Source organism: Elephas maximus, chromosome 14 (assembly GCF_024166365.1).
Source record: "Elephas maximus indicus isolate mEleMax1 chromosome 14, mEleMax1 primary haplotype, whole genome shotgun sequence".
Lineage (NCBI taxonomy): Eukaryota > Metazoa > Chordata > Mammalia > Proboscidea > Elephantidae > Elephas > Elephas maximus.
In genome coordinates this window covers 24,403,258-24,425,596 of record NC_064832.1, presented here as the reverse complement: position 1 = coordinate 24,425,596, position 22,339 = coordinate 24,403,258, and the positions used below count along the sequence as shown (strand labels likewise).

General features: G+C 42.3%; 2 protein-coding genes across 6 annotated transcripts in view; one reads left to right on the top strand and one right to left on the bottom strand.

The window, feature by feature from the left end:
* The window catches only part of LOC126058277 (phosphatidylinositol 3,4,5-trisphosphate 3-phosphatase TPTE2-like), a 310,242-nt gene extending 298,987 nt beyond the window's left edge, over window positions 1–11,255 (top strand). For all 4 annotated transcript variants that reach the window (XM_049853315.1, XM_049853316.1, XM_049853317.1 and 1 more), the window contains 4 exons: window positions 6,078–6,169; window positions 8,866–8,961; window positions 10,619–10,689; window positions 11,159–11,255. In XM_049853315.1, the coding sequence (XP_049709272.1) occupies window positions 6,078–6,169; window positions 8,866–8,961; window positions 10,619–10,689; window positions 11,159–11,255 (356 nt within the window). The remainder of the gene's footprint in view (window positions 1–6,077; window positions 6,170–8,865; window positions 8,962–10,618; window positions 10,690–11,158) is intronic.
* Window positions 11,256–11,692: 437 nt separating this feature from the next.
* The window catches only part of SLC25A15 (solute carrier family 25 member 15), a 40,609-nt gene continuing 29,962 nt past the window's right edge, over window positions 11,693–22,339 (bottom strand). For both annotated transcript variants that reach the window (XM_049853337.1, XM_049853338.1), the window contains 4 exons: window positions 21,203–21,340; window positions 18,150–18,319; window positions 17,008–17,166; window positions 11,693–15,651 (listed from right to left, as the gene is read on the bottom strand). In XM_049853337.1, the coding sequence (XP_049709294.1) occupies window positions 15,527–15,651; window positions 17,008–17,166; window positions 18,150–18,319; window positions 21,203–21,340 (592 nt within the window). In that variant the 3' untranslated portion in view covers window positions 11,693–15,526. The remainder of the gene's footprint in view (window positions 15,652–17,007; window positions 17,167–18,149; window positions 18,320–21,202; window positions 21,341–22,339) is intronic.

The following is a 22,339-nucleotide window of genomic DNA, read 5'->3' as shown; positions in this document are numbered from 1 at the left end:
TCAAGAGTGATGTATTAAAGTGTCCTACTATTATTGTGGAACTATTTCTCTTTTCAGTGCTATTAGAGTTTGTTTTATGTATCGTGGAGCCCTGTCATTGGGTGCGTAAATATTTATTGTGGCTAAGTCCTCTTGGAGAATTGAGTCTTTATCATTATATAATGCCCTTCCCTGTCTTTTGTGGTGGATTTTGCCTTGAAGTCTATTTTATCAGAGATTAATATTGCCACTCCTGCTGTTTTTTTGGTTACTGTTTGCTTGGCATATTTTTTTCCATCCATTGATTTTTAGCTTATTTATATCTTTCTGTCTGAGGTATGTCTCTTGTAGACAACATATTAATGGATCATGATTTTTTATCCACTCTGCTTGTCTCTTTCTTCACTGGTGCATTTAACCCATTTATATTTAGTATGATTATCGATGGAAACCCTGGTGGCATAGTGCTTGAGAGCTACGGCTGCTAACCAAAAGGTCAGCAGTTTGAATCCACCATATGCTCCATGGAAACCCTGTGGAGCTGTTCTACTGTGTCCTAGAGGGTCACTACGAGTCGGAATGGACTCAATGGCAATGGGTATGATTATCAATAGGTCTGAATTTGTTGTGTTTTTGTGATACTAACAGTTTGTTTCACTTGGTTTTCTGCACTGAGTTCTACTGAGTCTTTATGATTTTCTTCTTTTTTATTTTGGTGAGGCTCTTTGTGGTTACCCTGAAATTTACCTTTATCTTCCTAGGTTTAAAACAGTCTATTATACCTTGATATTGTCTTGACTTCCTCTCCATATGAAAGTTCTGTAACTACCCCATTTATTCCCTCTTTTATTTTGAAGTTGTTGAAATTTACAGGTTGATGTCTCTAGTTCCCTTTATTTAGTCTTGTAGCTTTCTTTTTTTGAGAATTCTGTGTCTTGGTTTGTATTTGGGTGATGCTGTAATTGTCTTAATCTCAGGTTGTTGTCTGGTGGTGTTTTTTCTCTATCTGAAGGATTACCTTATATATTTCTTTTAAGGTTGGTCTGGTTTTTACAAATTCCTTTAATTTCTGTTTATCTAGAAATGTCCTAATTTCACCATCATATTTGAGAGATGATTTTTCTAGATATAAAGTTCTTGGAAGTTTTTTTCTTTCAGGGTTTTATATATCATCCCATTAACTTCTTGGCAGCATGGTTTCTCTTGAGTAATCAGAGCTTAGTCTTATTGGTTCTCCTTTGTAGGTGACTTTTCATTTTTCCTGACCTGTTCTCAGTATTCTTTCTTTGTCTTTGGTTTTGGCTGGTTTGATTATATGTCTTGGTGATCTTCTTTTGGGGTTTATGTTGTATGGAGTTCTTTGAGCTTCCTGGATGGCTATCTTTTCATCTTTCATGATATTAGGGAAGTTTTCTGCCAGCAAACCTTTGAAAAAAATCTTTTTTTTTTTTTCCTCTTGTTTTGGGATTCCTATGTTTTTTTTTTTTGATCATGGGTAAGTTATTCCTCTTGACAGTGTCCCAGATAACTCTTAGGCTTTCTTCATTTTTTTTCTGAATGCTCTTCTAGTAAATTAGTATCACAGGATTTATTCTATATTTCATTGATTCTGCTTCTATTGATTCAGTTCTACTCCTATGCCTTTCCATTGAGTTTTTCTAATTATGGAAATTTTTTGTTAATCTTCTGGATTTTTATTTGTTGTTTTTGTATGGCTTCTAGTTGTCTATATATGTTCTCATTTTGTTTTTTTGTTGTTTTACTGAATTCTTCTAGGATTTTTTCTGTTTTCCTTGATCTATTTGAGTACCCTATATATGTCTTTTGAATTCCATATCAGTCAGGAAGGTTTTCTGCCTCTTTATTTTGATCATTTGCTTGAGCCATCTTGTCCTGTTTCTGTAACTGATTTGATATTGTCTTCTGTCTCTGTGGCATTGTTATTTATGATTTTTCTTTTGCTTTGTTTTGATATATTGGTGTAGGCTGGTTGAGCATGCTTCACTGATCATTTGTTTGGCAGCACTGAAGTGTTCACCACCTGTTTCCAGGTAGGCATGACTGCAGCCAGTAGGGCAAACCCATATGGCTGTTCACCGTGCATGAGAGATGGCTGTGGATGTGCTGGGCAGGTGCTGTCCATTGTCATCCCTAATGTGGTGGTGTGGGAATCCTCACAATCACCTAGGCACTCCCCCCACATGCTTAGTGGGGTGGCAGGCAAAGACCAGGTCAGGTCATTGACCAGGAGAGTGGGTGCTCTTGCTCTGCCCACTCAAGGGGCAGGGAGGAGGACAGACAGCTTGGGAGTGTGCAGGCACTGGTTCCAGCATGGGAGTGGCTGGGCCTGCAGCAGGGGAGCATGCAGGCATTCTCTGGCAGGGAAGGTGATGTGCAGGCAGCTGGGAGAGCACGCATGCACTCTCTTCACTGAGGGAGGGGGAGGGTGGCCAGCCCAGTGTATACAGGCACTCTCTCTGGTGGGGGAGGGGCAGGGCAGCTGGCTAGGATGTGTGCAGGTGCTCACTCTGGTGGTGAAGTGGTGGGACCAGAAGCCGGAGAGTGCATAGGTGCTCTCTCTGGGGAGGGAGTGATGGGGCATGGCAGGGCTTGTGGACAGAGTGCACAGGTACTCTCTTCAGGGCAGCAGGGTCAGGGTGAATGGCCAGGGGTATGCAGGTGCTCTCACCTGACAGGGAGGGGTGGAGTGGACAGCCTGAGGGTACTCTCCCACTCCACCCCTCTCCCAGTACAGGGGTGGGTGGGTGGTGGATGAGACTGGCTGGGGAAAGAGGGAAAGGAACAAGAAAGAAGAAATGAAGGGGATTGTACTAAGATCCCTGGTGGTCGAGACACTAGGGATGCAGGAAGATTTGTGCTGCCAATCACCAAAAGGATGGGGAGAGGGGGACTGCACTCCTTTGAAGGGGGGGTGCCTGTGCACTTCCTGCTGGGCACAGCCAATAATCTGTAACTTGCTTCACTTCAGCTGCATCTACAGTTTCTCTGTCTCCTCTTGGGTGCTCCATGATGTTATCCTCCTGCGATCCTCAATCGCTGCTGGTTGTGTCTCAAGATGTCCATGCTCTTCTGGGCCAACTGGGAGGGCACCTCCTCGTTTCTCTCTTTGTTCTCGTTCAGTTTCTTCCAGTTGGTGTTGATCTGATTCTGTGCCCTTTCAATTGACGCTCAGAATTCCAGAACTGTCTTCCGTATTTGTTTTGTTGCTGGGTGGAAACCCCAGGCTCTGTTTAGGGTGACTCATCTCAGCCAATAAATAAGACCAAGGTGGGAGAGTAGAAAGGTGCCTTTATTTCATTGCGCAAGGGAACGAATAGTCAGCTGCTGCTGCCAAGACTGCTCAATGAGGGTGAGAGGGAAAGTTACTTTTATGGGGTTTACAAGCAGGAAATTCATAGAAGTTATATCAGCAACATTCTTAATCATATAACACAGGTTTACATATAACTTCATGCATCGCGTGTTCAGGTGGTTAAATTCCACCCAGAGGCAGAGAAGTTACTATGTATGAGGTATTTAATAAGCTAAAAGGATTTCCTGAATGTCAACATGGCACCTAAACCAGTTTTGGGCAACAGTTGAAGGGAACCAGGATTTTAATGTAAAACTACAGGGCACGTCAAGCAAAGTAACCAGGATTTTAATGTAAAGCTACAGAATGTGCCAAGCAAGCTACTTGAGGCAGTCAAAATTTCCACATCCTGGGAACCTCTTAATTTCACTTTGTTCCTCTGGGCTTTGCCAGAGAGGGATGGCATGGTGTGTCTGACTAGGCTGCCATCTTGGCACCACCCCCAAAATAGAGGCTTTTAAAAGTCCAATCTGAGATTCCTTTTGAAGACTTCAAGACAGAAATTAAGTTTGTGGCCTTAGCAGCTGTTCAATACTATATGTGTTTAAGACTTGCAGAGCAAACTTAGTGATGCCTATATGGTAAGTTAAAATTCTCTCTGCATCTATGTAAATAATCAGGCCAATTAGAATACACTTCTTCTTTTGAGATTATTATGATCCCAACAGAAGAGGGTAGAGAGACTGTCAGGAAAAAGTGTGAAAGACTTTGAAATGGGCAGTATCTTGTCTAGTGCACCCCTCCAAGGCTTTCTCCCCCTTTCATTGGCTTTGAGCTATTTTACAACTCTAAGTTGTAGAAAACTGATAATAATGCAAATTATTTTTGTCCATAGAAATGCAAATTAGTTGTCTCCAGTGGAATGCAACTGATTATTGACCCATTTGGCATCTATTTGTAAATTCACTTCATTCCTATGTCCATATATGTGCTGTACTTTGAATTCTTTGAACCTACTGTCACATTTTCCTGATTCTTTGTTAATTAATGACTTAAATAAAATCTTTCACATGTTAAAATATTGCAAGATAGAGAATAATGTTATGGTAAGCAATTATTTCTGTAAAACAAAAGGGGGAATAGTTAGTATTCATATTTATGTACATATACATATATAAAAAGCTTCTGGAAGAATCTGCATTTGATTAAATATACATAAAAACAATACACTAATAATAGTTATTTATTTGGGGCCGGAAGAACTAAACAGATGGGGAACAGTGAAGTGACTTTTCACTTCATGAAGACTTTTCACTTCATGCCTTTTTTACTTTTTTAAATTCTATATATTTTTCTTAAAATGCATAAGAATGAATTTAAGCTTATAAATCAATTAAATCAATTCTTCTCATGACGTGATAAGTATTTGACTCGGTTTAAGTTCTACAATTCACTAGAAAGAAGTTTTGCAACTGAAATGGGACAGATGGAGCTGAGGCAAAGAAACATGACTCCTAATGGTAAATTAAAAATACACCGTTAGATACCAAACCATGGCAACCCCATGTGTGTGAGAGTAAAACTGTACTCCACAGGGCTTTCAATGGCTGATTTTCCAGAAGATCTCCAGGCCTTTCTTTCAAAGCACCTCTGGATGGACTCAAACCTCCAACCTTCTGCAGAGCAGCCGAGCATGTTAACCATATGCCATTAGTGATAACAAACGAAAACAACATAAGGATGGGATGAACAATTAAGAATGATTAACACAGGACTTTATTAGGATATTTGTTTTAGTTCTGTACCCCAACATTTAAGTGAAATATGCAAGGTTTAAAGGAAAGCTATAAAAATTATTGGAAGGTTGAAAAACCAGCCCTTTGAGGAAATGCTAGAGGAAGTGGGTTGAAAACGGGCAAGAAACCATTCGCCTACAAATGTATACTGATATAGCACACGAATGCTTAGATAGAACTCTCCTATATTTTCAGAGATGGTGTTGAGAACTGGACTTAAACTAAGATATAAGGAACTTAAAGAAGGTGCAAAAAAGGTCCCTGGTGGCACAAACGGTTTGTGTTTGGCTACTAACCCAAAGATTGGTGGTTTGAACCCAACCAGCAGCACTGTGGAGGAAAGGCCTGGTGATCTGCTTTTGTGAAGATTACAGCTAAGAAAATCCTCTGGAGCTCAGTCCTACTCTATAATGCATGGGGTTACTATGAGTTGGAATCAACTAGACGGCAAGAGGAGCATGCAAATGGTTAATGTGCTTGCCTGTTAACCCAAAGATTGCAAGTTTTAGTTCACCCAGAGGCACCTTGGCACCGAAAAATCAGCCACTGAAAACACTATGGAGCACAGTACTACTCTGACACACATGAGATCACCATGAGTCAGAGTTGACAACTACTGTTTTTTTTTTTGTTTGTTTTTTTAATTAAGAAACAATATGATTAGAAGCCTGGAGAAAACAACACATTTGCAAGAAAGGTTGCAAATCACCTTACCTAATTTTCTTTTTTTCCTAGAAAGGTGAATTGATGAGATTCTAAGTCCTAGAAGCTGGGTTATATGTCTTTTCTCCCGCAGCCTTATAAATTTTCATTTAAGAGACAGAATTCGGCTTGCAGCCTTGTCTTTCAAAAACAAAACCCACGTGAGACCCAAATAATCAAATATGGACATATTGTTAACTGGGATGATTATTTCTCTTTTAAATTCATAATGTTAATTGGTGAGATGTTTTGTTCTTGTTCTAACCAGCCTCTTTTACTTCATTCAGGTGTTGGGAAAGGTAACGGAAACGATCTGAAAGTACAAGTAATAATGCGGAAAGAAATTGTGTTTTTCTGTTCTTTTTCTAAAAACTGCAGGGTAAGAGAAAGCACATGAACTGAAAATTCTGGTATTTGCTTACAGCCCATGTCAGATCAGCATGTTGACTTTCCCAAATCCTCACTTACCACAGAGAGGCCCCATGTTGCTCTCTGGCTACTCTCTAACTTGGTGTCATTGGGCTCTGATGCCAGCCAGAACTCAGTTAACCTCAGTGTGCAAAATAGGTTTTTCAGACATTTTCCAGAACATATTTTCAGTTCAGAGTGCTGCTTTGCCTTTCACCTTCCCACAAATACTGAGCATGTTCCTAGGAATCCATCAGGGTTTAAAATTTATATTATCTGATCGTTTTTAGCTGTATTTGGTTCTTGGTCATTTTATCTTTTATTATATGGCATTGATTCTCATACTTCAGTGTCCTTGAAAATCACCTAGGAGCTTGAAAAACCGCAAAGTCCTAGGTTGTACCCCAAAAGTGTGATTCAGAAAATCTAAAATGGAGTCCAGGAATCTGCAGACCTAACAATGTCCCATGTGACACTAATTCAAATGTTCTGTGGGACCACGTATGGGAAAAAATGCAGGAGTATACCGATTGGAGAAAAGCTCTTTACCCAAAAAACGGGACCTGGTGGTTAACATTTTGTCAATATGTTGAAGAAATGCCTAAGGCTGCAGACTCTTCTGAAGCAATAAAAAAGCTTCCTTCATGGGCCTGAGAAATGTAAACTTTTAAAATTCCCTTACAGGCTTCTGTCCCTAGTTCCTGTTCACCTCTCAACAGCATTCCTTTTCCTTCTTTGTGGCCTTGCTACTTCCGTGCATTCACCCAGGCCTAACCCTTGTCTCTCCATTCTTATCTCCACAAATTTTTCCTTGGTTACGCTCATCCGTTTTCCTGCTTTGAACTATCATTTGTTCTTTCATTCATGCCATGGATACTACGAGCACCCACCATGTGCCAGGCAGTGTGGCAGATGCAGGAGCTACAACAATTCAGCATGTCCAGGTTTATCAAAAGAGTTTTTCCTCTGCTTCTGCAAATGGCACCAGCTTTCTCCCAGTCAGGCCTTAAAATGTGGTATTATCTCTGATCCTCTCTTCAGCATAGTTCCCTAAATCCAGTTAGCCACCAATTCCTATTGCTTATGCCTTTGAAATCTCTCTTCACTCTTTTCCTTCCTTTCTGTTCCCACTGCCACTACCTAATCAAGGATCTCATCTGCCATCCTTAGATTTCTACAATGGTGTCCTTACCTTCCATTTCTCCTTCTATCATGCAAAATATATAGACTTGCCACACGCATCCTGAAAAGCTGCTGTCATTGTGAAGAAGCTTCAGGGTAGAGCAGAAGACACAATTATGTGGCCATGGGCAAAGCCAGTCAATATCTTGGTTCAGTATCCCTGTCTGTAAAATAAAGATTACATCTCAAATGTTGTGAGGATTAAATTAGATATATATATGTGAAGCTGCTTTGTGAATTACAAAAGACTAAGCAAATGTTATATGTGATAATTATCAGATGACCTTGCCACACAGGAAATGCCCCACCATATTCTTCAGCAACTTCATGCTTCTTTCCCTGCTCTTGAGCTCTCAGGGTATGCCTTTATCATAGCTGAGCTCATTTCCATCAGTAACCTGACCTGCAGACTCTATTGCAAGTAGGCTGGGTTCCCCCTGGCTCCTTGGAAGACAACACTCTAATTTCTGTTTCTTGTTTTTTGCTGATGTTTTCCCTTTGTGTCTCCATTGGATTCTCTTTTCTGTGCTCCTATTCATTTATCCAAAACCTTCCAAGCCCCGCTGAATCCCTACCTCCTCTGTGAAGCTTTCTCATTTCACACCTCCTGTTAGCCTCCCCTAAAGTGCACAGCAGCACTCAGTCTTCACCTGGCCCTCAATTGTGTGACATTCCCCTATTGTTCCCTATGTATACAGCTCCCTGAAGGCACATATGTATTTTTCACAGTGCTTGACATAGACCTTTCTCATATACAAGGATGAATCAGTAACAAAGATATTCTTAGTGTAGCTTCAAAGTCTTCCACCTAGAAACTTGACCTATCTTTGGTCACTTCATCCAGCAGCCTGCAATGGGCAAGGCCTATGATTCGGTCAACAAGCATGAAGTTTTTCATAAAACATGATCACTCACACATTGCCTTTTGAATGTCAATGCCAGGTTTGAAATGGCTCTTCTTAGTATATTCTCAAAAGAGGCCCTGATATATGAAAATCAGGTCACACATTTAACAATGTTTACTTGTTAAACTCTAATAGAAAATTAATACTCTGCTTTTCACCAGTGCCCCACCATAACCTCCAAGCATTTAAACAACAGTGTTGCAATGTCACAGAAATGATTGACCCTTCCATATAACATGTAGCAATGAGGCTATAAGGAGCCCTGGTGACACAATGGGCAAGTGCTCAGCTGCTAATCCAAAGGTTGGTGGTTCAAACCCACTGGTAGCTCCTCAGGGGCGAAACCTGGCAACTTGCTCCCATAAAGATTACAGCCCAGAAAACCCTATGGGGCAGTTCTCTGTCACATGAGGTGGCTATGAGCTGAAAATTGACTCAAAGGCACCCCACAGCGAGGCTCTGAGGTGAAGAGGACTTGATAAATACAGGGAGCCTAGATGTGCGAACGTTGACTTCACTGGTGTGCCCCTCATCTCATCATCAGCTGGGTTTAGGCTGGGCTCCTCGTGTCCATTCACAGATATATCACGACGCTGAAACAGACAAAGTGATAATTCAGCTCATCAACTGTCCAAGTCTCTGTGATGATGTGAAAGTGAAGTTTTTTTCTTCTTCAGTAAGTAATTCTTGTTCTCGTCTAGTCTTTTGAATGATTTTGGTTTGGACTTTCGTTTGCTACCATTCCCAACGAGGGAAATGATAGGAGAGTCAAACCCTAGCCAGGGAGGAAGAGAAAAAAACATAAAAACATGTAATTTTATTTTTTACTCATTTTTCTAAGTTCTGTACAATTTACAGGAGGCCTGGTGGCACAGTACTTAAGCGCTCAGCTGCTAACCAACCCGCTGGGTGGCCGGAACCCACCAGCTGCTCTGCAGGAGAAAGGTGTGGCAGCCTGCTTCCATAAAGACTTACAGCCTTGGAAACCCTATGGGGCAGTTCTGCTCTGCCCTACAGGGCCACTGTGAGTCAGAATCGACTCAACAACAATGGGTTTGGATTTATACAGTTTACATGTATTATTATGGAATAAAGAGCCATAGTGGTGCAGTGGTTAAGCACTTAGCTGCTAACCGAAAGGTCAGTGTCTGAATCCGACAGCTGCTGTGCTGGGGAAAGATGTGGCAGTCTGCTTCCATAAAGATTAGACTTGAAAACAGTTCTACTGTGTCCTATAGGGTTGCTATGAGTTTTTTTTTTTTTTAATTATGGAATAAAAAATTAAAACAAGATGCTAAAAAAGGTATATTTTTTACTACATAGCAGTTTTAACTTTAAAACACCTTGTTCCCTTTAATTTATAAAATACTTTAAAGAGAGGGAGATTTTACTTTCCTCTGATTATAGATTACAAATCATACTTATTAATTCAATATTTCACTTATGAAAAATGAGAATGTTTCCCATTGTCTTTGGAAGATACACTCTGGTAGATATACTCCGAATACCTGCTGATAATTTTTATTTATATTGACCAGTTATAGTAAATGTATGTCTGCATATTATTCTGTATATAAATTTCTAAGCCTCAACAGTTCCATTTTCCTATCAACCACAACTGCCAGTGAGTATCTGTGTAGCTCAATTTAAATTTTATTTCCTGGGCCCTCCCTTCATCCTCATCCCCTGCTTGGTCCCCGCTGTGTGTTGAAGACTCTCTTGAGTATTGCAATGGTAAGTGTGTCGAACCAAGTGACCTGAACAGTTCCCATATGGGATGGTTGTCCCTGAATACTTGGAGCCAGTCTGGATTCTCAAACTCTAAGCAGAAGCATGAGGTAAAGAGCACTGGCCCAGAGGACTGTGGTAATATCCAGCCTTTGTGGTTGTCAAGAGCCACGAGGTGAAAAGTCTTCCAAAATTTTAGGTATTTCTACCATTATCATCATTATGGTTAACTGTTTAATGTATCTGTTTCTTGCAAAAATTGACAATATATTTGGGAATAAAAAGCATAGGTCCTTAGTAGATTCTACAGCACTGAGTCAGTTAAAAAGACCAGTGCCTAAATTCCTAAATATCATGGAAAAAATAAATCTCCTTGACAACTGTGATATAAACAGCAAGAGAAAGGAGCGGCATTGTCTTACTTAAAGCCTCCTTCTCTGTACTGTGCGTATTATGACTGTAGAGTGCTGCATACTTCTGACTACGGTTGATTGACAAATGGGAGAATAAACAAAGGAATGAATTTTAATCACTTGGGAATAATTAGCGCTTGGTATCAATTTTATTATGAAAAATAACTTTTTTTTTCCACCATGTATTTTTAGGATCTTCCTAGATACTATGACAACTGCCCGTTTTTCTTCTGGTTCAATACATCTTTTATAAAAAACTACAGGTATGGCTATGATACAATCCAACAGAAATAGCTTTAATCTTCAGTGTATGGATGTAAGACAAGTCTTTTACAGATTGTTATAAACTCAATGTACAGAAACCAAAAAATCCTCAAGTCACCATTACCATCTTAATCTGGTTATTTTTAAATATAGCTATACTGGAGACCCATTTTCACATTCTCCTCAAGGACCATGCCATGAGACTGTGTTATAAGTTAAAAAGTTATAGTCAGGTCTTGGGTGCAGTAATAAATGCGTTCCGGGGAAGTTTAGGGTGAAGTCAGCTCAGTTGGACACACCCTGCAGCCCTCCGTGAGCAGACGGAGCCAACTATGAAACAGAAAGGGGCCGAGACTCTCATCAGGGCAAGCAAATTTTTTTAAAGTTCTAACAAGAGTGCCCTTATGGCATGGCTTTCTTTTAGCCCTAAAATTTAAATTAAAAAAAAAAATTTTTTTCTCTTCTTAGGCTTTATCTTCCAAGAAATGAATTGGATAATCCCCATAAGTCAAAAACCTGGAAAATTTACCGACCGGAGTTTGCAGTAGAAGTCTATTTTGAATGAGATATATACCCTACAGTTATAATGTAGCTGGTACCTCATTTTAACTACAGATAGCATTTTAGCATATAATCATGTTTTTCCCTACCCTGTGAGTGTTTATATCTTTTAAGTATATAGGTAGAATTCTATTAAATACATACATTTGCTGATCTTTTTTTTTATTTTTCAAAAGAATACTCAAAGTTTTCAATTTGCTATTTAGATAAAATTGGGACACAGGAACATTAGGTATCATTTTGAAGAACTCTGAAATAGAATGTTCATATTCAAATAACTGTGGTATTTAAAAATTGTGATCCCCCCCCCCCAATACTGGAGATTTAATTTATTTATATGTGTTTGGACCAGTACTTGTTATGAACTTTTTTCATTGTAATTTCAGATTTATTAAAAATGTAATTTGTATCTCCTTCCTCAATTTGATTTATAAACTAGTAAAAAACATCAAACTGGAAATAAAGACTAAGTTTTAAACCCAGAAAGGAGAAATGTTTCACAAAAACAGCCCCCCCCTCCAACACACACACACTTTTCATGGTGCTTCAAGCATCAGTTGGGTTGCTTACATGACAGTCTTCCTTTAATTACACAAATGCACAAACATGCATCCCCAAGGAGAGTGAAAGACCTCAGTAAGCATGAAGGAAAATGAATCTTCAGTAACCTCTGCTTTTATGTATCATCCTAAGTGAAGTTAAACGGAACACTTGCTCTTACAGTAATCTAGATTATTGTAAAACCTACCACACTTACCCCCACTGAAATGAGTTCTGCGTAGCCAAATTTACCTAGGCTTGGGGAACCGTGAAGGCAGGCTACCTTTTCATTATAAACACTGGTTAGTCCCGTGTCCATTGTTACTGCTGTGGAGTTGATTCCAACTTATGGCAACTCCATGTGTGTCGCTGGAGAACTGTGCTCCATAGGGTTTTCAATGCCTGGGGTCTTTCCAAAGCACATCACCAGGCCTTCTGAGGCACCTCTAGGTGAACTCGAATATCCAACCTTTTGGATAGCAGCTGAGCATGTTAATCATTCAGGCCACCAAGGAATCCTTGTGTCCTTAGATGACCATTATTTTCACTTTGGTACCGGGTGCTACCTTGTTCTAAGTGCCCTTGGTTCCACCGTACTTTAAGGCCAAAACTGTCCTTGAAAACAGTTTTATTTTGGCTTTATTGAAATTATCCTTACTGGAATGATTTTCCTTTTATTGGTAAAGAACTCAATAATCTAGACTTAAGTTGAGTTCATCAGAAAACAAAAAGTATAGCAACTAATAAAAACTGGTGTCTGTGCTAGAAAACGTAATATCCTCATTCCTGAGTAAACCTTGCTGCAGCATTACTCACAGTCGTCAACAGGTGGAACAATCCAAGTCTCCATCAACAGAGGAATGAACAAAACGTGGTCTATTACATACAATGGAATACTGCATATAACCCAGCTTAAAAAAAAGAAATCTTGACACATACCACCTCACGGATGAACCTTGAAAACGTGAAATAAGCCATACATGGAAGGGCACATACTGTATGATTCGCCTTATATGAAGTACCTATAACAGGCAAATCTATCTGGACAAAACATGATTAGTGGTTACCAGCGGCTGGGGCGGAGGTTTTAAAAAGTTGAGTTGATAGCATGTAGACAGTTTTATGGATTGAAAGCATCCCTCTCCTCTAACTACAATTAGACTGGAGACAGCAAATTAAAAATAAAAAAGCAAAAACCAACTTTACACTCTGCAAAAAACACACACTAAAAAAAATAGTTTGTGGGAGGAAAAAATAGGGTTTGAGGCAGACCACTCAAATTAAGCAACTGTATAACCAATGCATTTACAAAAACAACTTGGGCCACCCACGTTGGTGGCTCAGAATGTCTGGAGATCACCACCAAACAAAAAACCAAACCCAATGCCGTCGAGTCAATTCCCACCCACAGCAACCCTACAGAACTGCCTCATAGGGTTTCCAAGGAGTAGCTGGTGATTTCGAACTGCTGACCTTTTGGTTACAGCCGAGCTCTTAACCACTGTGCCACCAGGGCTCCTAAATAATGGTAAAACCAAAAAACCAAACCCAGTGCCGTTGAGTCGACCCCCAAATTTTCTTAAACACAATATTTTGTATTAGTGTATGTTTTGCCTGGAGTACAGATCTGAAATGGTACAAACTGTACTCAAATACTGAATGTGAATTAAGCAAATAGAATGAAAACAAATTCTCCCAACCTGGGTCCCCACTCCTTGTTCCCACTGACTACGACGTGCTTCAAGCGATTTCTATTTATTTAGTCAAATCTTTACTGGACAACATGTGAAAACAAGGTCTGCTGACAATAGGGCTAACGGGCATCGGCACATGCACTGTGGAGTCCCACTTCCTGTTGGAAGCCAGCCCGCTTCCCAGTCTGCTTTAAATCCAGGCCTGTGAGGACGAAGCACCACGCACAAGCCACCGATCATCTGAACATGGAGAAAAAAGTAAAGTAGAAAATGGTTTCCTTTGAAAGAAAAGGCAGATGGAAGCCCACCCTGCAGCTGTTGCACACACCAGACACCGTGCCAAGCGAGCATCCCGGCCGATTTTTGCAGCAGCCGTCAGTCAGCACCCTGTCTCCCTGGCCTGCCTGCACAGGCATCATGGCTGCAGTTAGCACAGAGGCTTCACGGAGAGCCGAAGCTGACAGAAACAGGTGATGTGTCTGCATTCTGCTGACTGTGACGGACACACAGGCATGGACCACTGGAAATCATGGTTAGTGCCCGCTTGCTGGCACTCTGCAGGCTGCTGAAGAACACTCCATACTGAGGGACCCTGCTGCTCTTGGCAGTATGGAAAGATGGGGCTTGCTTTAGTGGTGGTAAGAATGACCCTCTTATACCATATGGCCAAAAAAATAGATCCCAGGGATCCCCAGGGATCAGATGAACTGTGGGTCTTTTGTGCCAGTGTATGTAGATACAGATATATGGTATACTTACAAAATTACTTTTCTTATTGTTTCAATACTTTATAAAGTCACATCCCATATATAATCATCATTAAAATTCTGACCACCAGTACCAAATTTTAGAAGGCTCCAGCACTTTGAAAGCATGGCAAGGAGTTATAGGCCATACGGTAAACTTCAGGATGAGTTAACCCTGCCATTACTCACTGCAGAGTGCTAGCACTAAGTTGTCTAGTTCTGTTACAAAGAGGGGAGGACTTCGCTCACGAGCACTGTCACTTGATCACCAAACAGGGATGAGGCTTTTCCTGGCTTTGGCATGCTGTCCCTGGAACGGTTTGTGACTGGTATGAGGCAGAGAGGACAGTGAGTGGGCCGAAGTGGATCAACAGCCCCTAGATGGGCAAGGAGAACACCCTGGAATCCTACCCAGGCCGGGGCCCAGAGACCAGAAGCTAAGAGTTGCTGTCAGCCACACAGGTCTCCATCAAAGCATGGCAGCACAGCCCCGTCTCCTCAGCCCTTTCCTCCGTTGGAAGCCCAGCAGAGGGAAACACTTTGGAGAGGGAGGAAGGGAAGGTGGTGTAAGAGAAGGCTCTAGGCCGCATCCAGCAATGCAGCTGGAGTGAGGAGTATGATCCCACTTAGAAGGCAAATGGCAGGTACTATGTCAGTGAGAACAGAGCATCTTGGGAAAATCCAGGATGCCTACTCCAAAACTCAAGAATGTGGAAGCCACACCAGAACACAGACATATTCTCTTAAAAATCCAGATGGATATTTTGGTTTTCAAGCACCACACAAAAACTTTAAAACTTCAACGTGTACAGTGCACATGTTAAGCAGACTTTAAGCTGACCTTACATCTTAAATGGGTTACACAATCATTTATAACCATCTTCATAAATCTGCTCAACTCTGGGTTTTTCTGGCAATATCTGAGATGAAACATGGAACAAAATTGCATTTCACAGCACATAACCATCCAACCCCAAGTGCACATACAGGTTCAAGAAAAAGCCCTGGCAGACCTATGTTCAGCCTTCCAGTGGAGGTACACAAGGCCACTGGCTCACTCTATTTCACCAAGGGGAAGAACAGCAATTTTTCTATTTCAATACAATATGGACAGAATTTATAGATGTAAACTAGAAGTTCTCCCATAAAGTTTAAGATTTAAGGTAGAAGAAGGGAAGACAAAAACAAAATTCTCATGAAGTCAAAACAATTGCACATAGTTCTTGTACTCTGTGAAGCCCTGAGATGAACTGTGGTCCTCAAACGAGTGCCTGGGCCCAGGTCTGCAAGGCACCTCACTGCGCTTCAAACTGGCTCATCATCAGCTTCCTGCTGTATTCGTAGGCCAGAAACAGGGCCCCGTTGGCAGGGAACGCACGAACCATAGTCGGTTTCAGTCCAGAATACAAAGCCTTTATTCCTACAAGACAAAAGGGTGATCAAAGACGGAGATAATCCTCTCCTTGGAAATGCCCATGTAGCTGCAGAGCACAGAGATTTTTATACTTACTCTACAGCAGCACCCAAACCCAAAAAGCAATGGATTTATTTTCAGGTTTCCCTAAACACACAAATGGAAACAAGGACACTTGTCAGGTCTCCAGGCCAAGGTGATCCATGCTCAAGTAACATACGCCAGTTCCACGCTTGGTTAACATCTGTCCAATGAACTGGGCAGAGCTGAGGCCTTAGGAGGCCAGATGGGGCAATCACAGAGCCGCTTGCAGTAGCAGCTCTGCAGCTTTGCCTGGGGCGTGAGGACCACCAGGCATAGAAAAAGCACTGCCCCCTAGAGGTCAGAGACCCTGTTTTAGTACTAGCACTGGCTTGAAATTACTTTAGCAAGGCAATGTCGACTCACAGAGACCCTACAGGGCAGAGGAGAGCTCCCCAAAGGGTTTCCATGGCTGCGATCTTTACAGAAGCAGACTGCCACATCTTTTTTCCGCAGAGCAGCTGGCGGGTTCGAACCACCAACCTTTTGGTTAGCCGCTGAGCACTTAACCACTGTACCCCAGCGCTCCTGGACTGATATTAAATGGGGTAAAATATGTTCCCAGAATTGTTACGAAAATTACATAACGTAGGTGTAAACACTTCATAAAAGTAGAGAGTGATATGCAAATTTAAGTGGGATTTCTATTAATACACATGGTGTCTGTGCTCTACTTGTGACGTGACTTAAACAGTGTCCACATACTACTACTCTGCTCCCAAGTTTTGAGATGCATAGTGGATGCTGGAAGCACAAGTCTTTACTCTGGTTTCATAAAGCTAGCTTCATATAAACCTTGCTCACAAAATCCTTACCTTCCTGCATAACTCTAAAAAAAAAAAAACTCTAAAAGCTGACACTAAATCCTACAGACACTTCTTAGCCCATTTCTAATCCCAGGAGTCCTAGCATTAAGGATGCTGTACATCCTTTTAAATCCCTGCAGTTAGACGTCGTCTGATAACATCTGTCAAGTAAAACAGGTGGTGCATCTGTCCCCTTAGGCAAAGCCCATATTTTAAAAATTCCCTCCGGGTGATTTAGAACAAAGAATCCTGACTGGTGCCTGGCCTAGGGGTCTGGAACAGCGACTTGAAAGCAAGCTAAAGAAAGAGGTCTGGAAAGACAAATCCACAAACGTGGGTTCACCCACACTGCTAAAAACAGCGTGTGAGGTGGGGAACAAGAGTGGTCATGCGAGATCACACCTCCATTAAGACCAGCAGCGGGCGCCACACACTCCAGGCATTCCTGCTCTGTTCCTGCAATCAGCAGACTCACCTTCATTCTTCAAAACACGTACAAAGGTTCTGATAAATCCCGCCTGTTTTCCAGTCATGGAAAGAACCTGAATTCTGGATTTGATACAATCCACTGGATACACAGCCAACCAGAGACAAATTCCACCAACTCCACCACTTAACATCAAAGGGACAGGGCCTGGAGAAGAAAAAGAGCAGTGTTTTGTCCCTAGAACAGGTGACACATATAAGTCAATGTAGTAATGGCTGCAGGCAGGTGAAAATACAAATGCGAATGCTGGGAGTGTGATTCTTTGAGGAAACTGTCAAAAGGTCTTATTACCAGGCACCAAGGACACAGGTTCGGTTTGATCGTCCACGTCCACTTCTGGGTCTCGTCAGGACAAGAAACCCTAGTGAGGGCTGTTTTAGGCTGCTCACCGAGATGGAGGCCCTGCCTTCCAGAGGGCTGGCCCGCAGGGGCCAGCAGGCTCACAGCAGGTGACAATGCCTGCCCATGGGGTTGGGAAGGAAGGTCAAAGACCACAGCCACGTCTTTTTTCAGCTTGCTCACTCTAAATATTTTAATATTTTAACATCCTATAGCCCCAATTCTTCCTTTGAAAAATCAAGATTCTCTTATTAAACTCAACAGTTAAGTCTGGGAGCTTGACTCGTAGTTCCCAGAATAGATCCAAAACACTGAAAGGAGATATTAAAAAAAAAAGGTGACTCACCTGAGTCAAACATTGCATATAGTTGTGCCAAGTGGTTAAACAGAGCAAGCTACAAACAACTACAGTTTTCACTGCTCTCAAAACACTATTAAGATTTATTAACAAGTTTTAAACTTATTACAAGATTATTTGTAGCAATTTCCCTGTGGGGAAAGTAATTCCTGTACTTCTTCTCCACCTAAATTGGATCCAGGACAAATTAACAAACATTATTCCAATCAAAGTCTGGGAGGTACCGCTTCAGCCCCTGGTGCTGGGGAGTTAGGAAGCCTAGTGTAAGGGTGCTGGCTAGCAGTCTAAGGCCACATTACTTGCTGTATCCAGAAACTCTACTGCCAGGCGGACCTCCCTCCACCAGGGGGCACACAGGGCAGAGAACCAGCAGCAGCCACACCACTGGGGAGGGAGAACATGTATCAAATTGCTCTCACGCAAATACATTTACCTAGTTCATCTTTTGATCTCCCTGATGCAAAAAACGATCGGCTCAGCTCATAGCCACCGAAGAAGAAGAAATAGCCCGGTACTTCTCGAAGTAAAGTGCTTGACAGTCCATGGTAGAAGCCCAAGGGGCCATCCTTCCTAAGGATACTCTTCACAACAGACCAAACTGTACTGGGAGGAGAGAGAGTGCGGCACAGTTACGGCAGGCAGGGGAGAAGGGAGGCCGGCAGCATTCGCACCCAGTTAGTAGGGTGATTAGGCACAGGAACAAAGCCTGATATAGACACAGAGGAGCGAGGCATTATGAGGTAAAAGCCAGCCTTCTGTGGGAAGGAAACATTTTAGAGACGTAGAGATACTTACAACAAATTTTTGTCATTTAAATTATTCCATGGTAAACATTTTATTAAAATGGATGCACACATTTCTAGATTCACATTATCAGAAATGTAAAAGAGCTGATGCCCACTTTCCTACAGTGAATTAGCAGTGGTTAAAAAAAAAAAAAAAAAAGCTAAGGCTGCCAACCAAAAGGTCAGCAGTTCGAATCCACCAACCGCTCCTTGTAAACCCTATGGGGCAGTTCTACCCTGCCTTATAGGGTCGCTATGAGTCAGAACCGACTCAATGGCAACGGGTTTGGTTTTGTTCAATTACAACAAGGAGCTACTCAAACTCAGCAAGAATAAAATGGTATTGTATCTGCCCACTCCCTGACCTCCCCCAATTCCTATCTTCTCACTCTTTCTTTTCATGTGGTGCGTTTTGAGGGACTTTCTTCAGTGTTTAGGGTTTGTTTTGTTTCAATGCAGAGAAATGAGCAAAGGAGTAAATGCCACATGAAGGCAGGATGAAAGACAGCCTGGCACTGCTGCTACAATTCTGGCTACTGTGACTGTGAGGAGAACAAAGCCCTGCTGCTGCAGCTGCCTGATGCGGGACCACTTTCACCCAGAGTCCTCCTGCGGCAGGCCCAGGCTCCTGTACTAAGTGCACCTCAGTGAACGCCTCAGTTTTCATTTCATTCTCAGAGAGCAGGCCACTCAGCTTGAACTCAGCAATGAACGATCAAGCCCCAAGGTAATAAAAGCCACATGCTTTTAATGATTATCTTCCTTCTGAGGACTCCAGAAGTCTTCGTTGGGCATTACTTCCCGCAGTACCACTGGCATTCCACATGTGGAAGAGAACAGTCAACCACCTGACTTCTAATCAAGTCTTCACCCCAACCCAACCTAACCCAGTGCCATCGAGTCAATTCTGACTCATAGTGACTCTATAGGACAGAGTAGAACTACCCCATAGCGTTTCCAAGGAGCGCCTGGCAGATCTGAACTGCTGACCCTTTGGTTAGCAGCTGTAGCATTTAACCACTACGCCACCAGGGTTTCACCCCAAGGCTGCCATATACCCCATACCCAAGATACAAAGTCAGACTTTGTATTTTACTTTCTTGCAAGGTGTCCATCTACCTAAATCTTTTTGATTTAAAAATACTTTCTTTAAAAATATCTTAAACTGAAACAACCTGTACATCCATCAAAAGATGAATGGATACACCAAATATGGTCCATACATACGAAATATTACTCAGCCGTAAAAATAAATGAAGTTCTGTTACAAGCTACAATATGGATGAACTTTGAAAACATTATGCTGAGTGAAAGAAGTCAACCACAAAGGGACAAATATTGTGGATCCCACTTACATGAAAGACCTGGAACAGGCAAACGCACAGGAACCAAACCTCATTAGTGGTTACCTGGGGTGGGGGGTGGGGGAAGGGGGACTCACTGTGTACAGGACACTGTGCTTGTGATAAGCATGACGAGAAAATGTGGAAACGGACAACAGTGAGGGCTGCACAACATGAGGGACATAATTCACGTCACCAAACTGCACGTGTGAAGGACACCGAAATGGCAAATGATGTCACATACGTATTTACCACACTTCAAAAAAAAAAAATCCTCAAACTACTTGGGAACGACATGAAGGGACTCTCTGGGTGCCACTAACGTTCTATTTCTTAATCCAGCCAGTGGTTACAAAGGCATGTTCATTTTTTAAGTATTTATAAATGTGCACATTTTACAATTTTTTATGACTTTACATTCCTGCATGCTGTATTTCAACAAAAAGTTTAATAGTTACACTTTAGACTTCTAGGTAAGTGTAACTATTAAACTAATGAAATCTCAGAGGTACAGAAAACAGGCTGCTCTTACAAACCCCACTCTCGCTGTGAGGAGGCTGATAATCTGGAAATCATCAGTTTAGCTACTGCTGTTTCCCAGTTATCCACAGCAACAGCCAAGACTGGAACTCCTGTCAGCCAGGAGTCAAGGTACATAAGCACGTTTGGGGATTCATAAACTGTTTGTCAATGATCAAATAAATCACACTGTGTATGACATATGCACCCTCACAGGGCGGCTAGGATCTGTTCTCCAGGCTGAGGTGGTAATGTGACACTGAAGACTGGCTCTCCTTCACAAGCATTTTGGTGAATGTTTTCAGAACTTGAGTCCTTCAGAGAGGTTGTGGGAAGGGGAGGTAAAGGAAGGTGCCCCTCTAATCTGAGGTGGTCACCATGAACACCCACATTATCACCCTGGAATAGGCATAAATATTTATCTCAAAATCTAAATGGGCACTTGCTGAAGGCTCAGCTCTCAGACACATGCAAACCTGGTAGGGTTACCAATGGGGCAAAGGATAAAGCTACCCACTATGTGCCCCAAAGACACCTGGGGGTCATGCCTTATGCACCCAAGAGGCCAGAGGAGCAAAAGCTCCTGGCTTCTCCATTTCTGGAGGAGTATCTGCCTAAGACATTCTGTGGGGTGGTGGGTCTAACCATCACAGACAGTCCTTTCAGAAAATTATCTTTTAACTAGTCGGGAAAGCATTCTAGAAACATGATCAAGAATGTTTTAGAATAGATAAAAGTGTCTATATCTGCCTCGTGATTTTACTACAATACAAAATAGATAAATGACCGATACACCAAGGTAAGAGAGACCTGACCGCATGTGCCCGCGTGGTGCTTACTTCTGGCTCGTCGCTACCTTTCCTGATGTCTCCATTTCGTACATGGTCTGCAGCCGGCACTTGACAAGCTCAGTGGGGCAGAGCACCAGTGCAGCAAACGCAGAAGCAAAGGACCCAGCAGCCGCATTCTGGAGGTCACTGAAAGGACACAAGCACAGGAGACTGTGGCTGTCAGTTCACTCCCTCCTCCAGCACTTGCCACAAGGAAGGCACCGGGAGAGGCAGGGAGAGCAACAGTGGAAGGAGGGAGCGCTTCCCAGCACCTGCTGGAACGTCACAGGCTGCTCCTCCAAGGTCCCACAACCTGTGAAGGTGATAGCAATACCCCAATTTCTAGATGGGGAGAATGGTGCTGAGAGGTTATACATACGTGCCCAAAGCCACACAGCAAATAAGTGGGGCGCAGGATTCAAACGCAGATGGCTCAGGCTGGCTGCCAAGCTCATGCTCTTTTTATGAGACAAGCAGAACAGCGTGGAGGGGGAAACTTACCCACTGTGCCACCACCCAAAGGATGCATCATTAATACTTTGGTGTTAATTAAACTAGGTTCTCAGGCCAGCCCGACATGCGACATATAATGTAACCACCTCAGATGAAGGCGAGAACAAAATTTTAACTGAAACGTTGCAGCAGAGCAAAAAGGCTTCCCTGTTCAGCTGACAACCTCCTCGCCAGAGGGGAGGCAGCAAAGCTGCAGGGGCAAGCCAGCTCGAGCCAGCCGCTTGAGGGCTTCAGAGGAAATGGTTAAGGTGAAAATCTAAACCAAAGGGGGGGAATGAATGGACACAAATCCCCAAATCGCCTAAACTCTTATGGGTTTTAGCACCGCCAGCCACAGCTGCTAGTGGGACTGTGAAATGAGAATCCAGTAAGAGTTCAAGAAAAGTCTGAAAAACAAATTGCTAGGAAGGCTTCTCTGAGGATTCAAAAAAACCAACCGCCGTCAAATCAATTCCAACTCCTGGTGACCCTGTGTGTGTCACAGCAGAACTGTGCTCTATAGGGTTTCTAATGGCTGATCTTTCTGAAATAGATCACCAGGCCTTTCTTCCAAGGCACCTCGAACCTCCAACATTTTAGTAAGCAGCCAAGGACATTAAACGTTTGTACCACCCAGGGACTTCGAACAGAAAA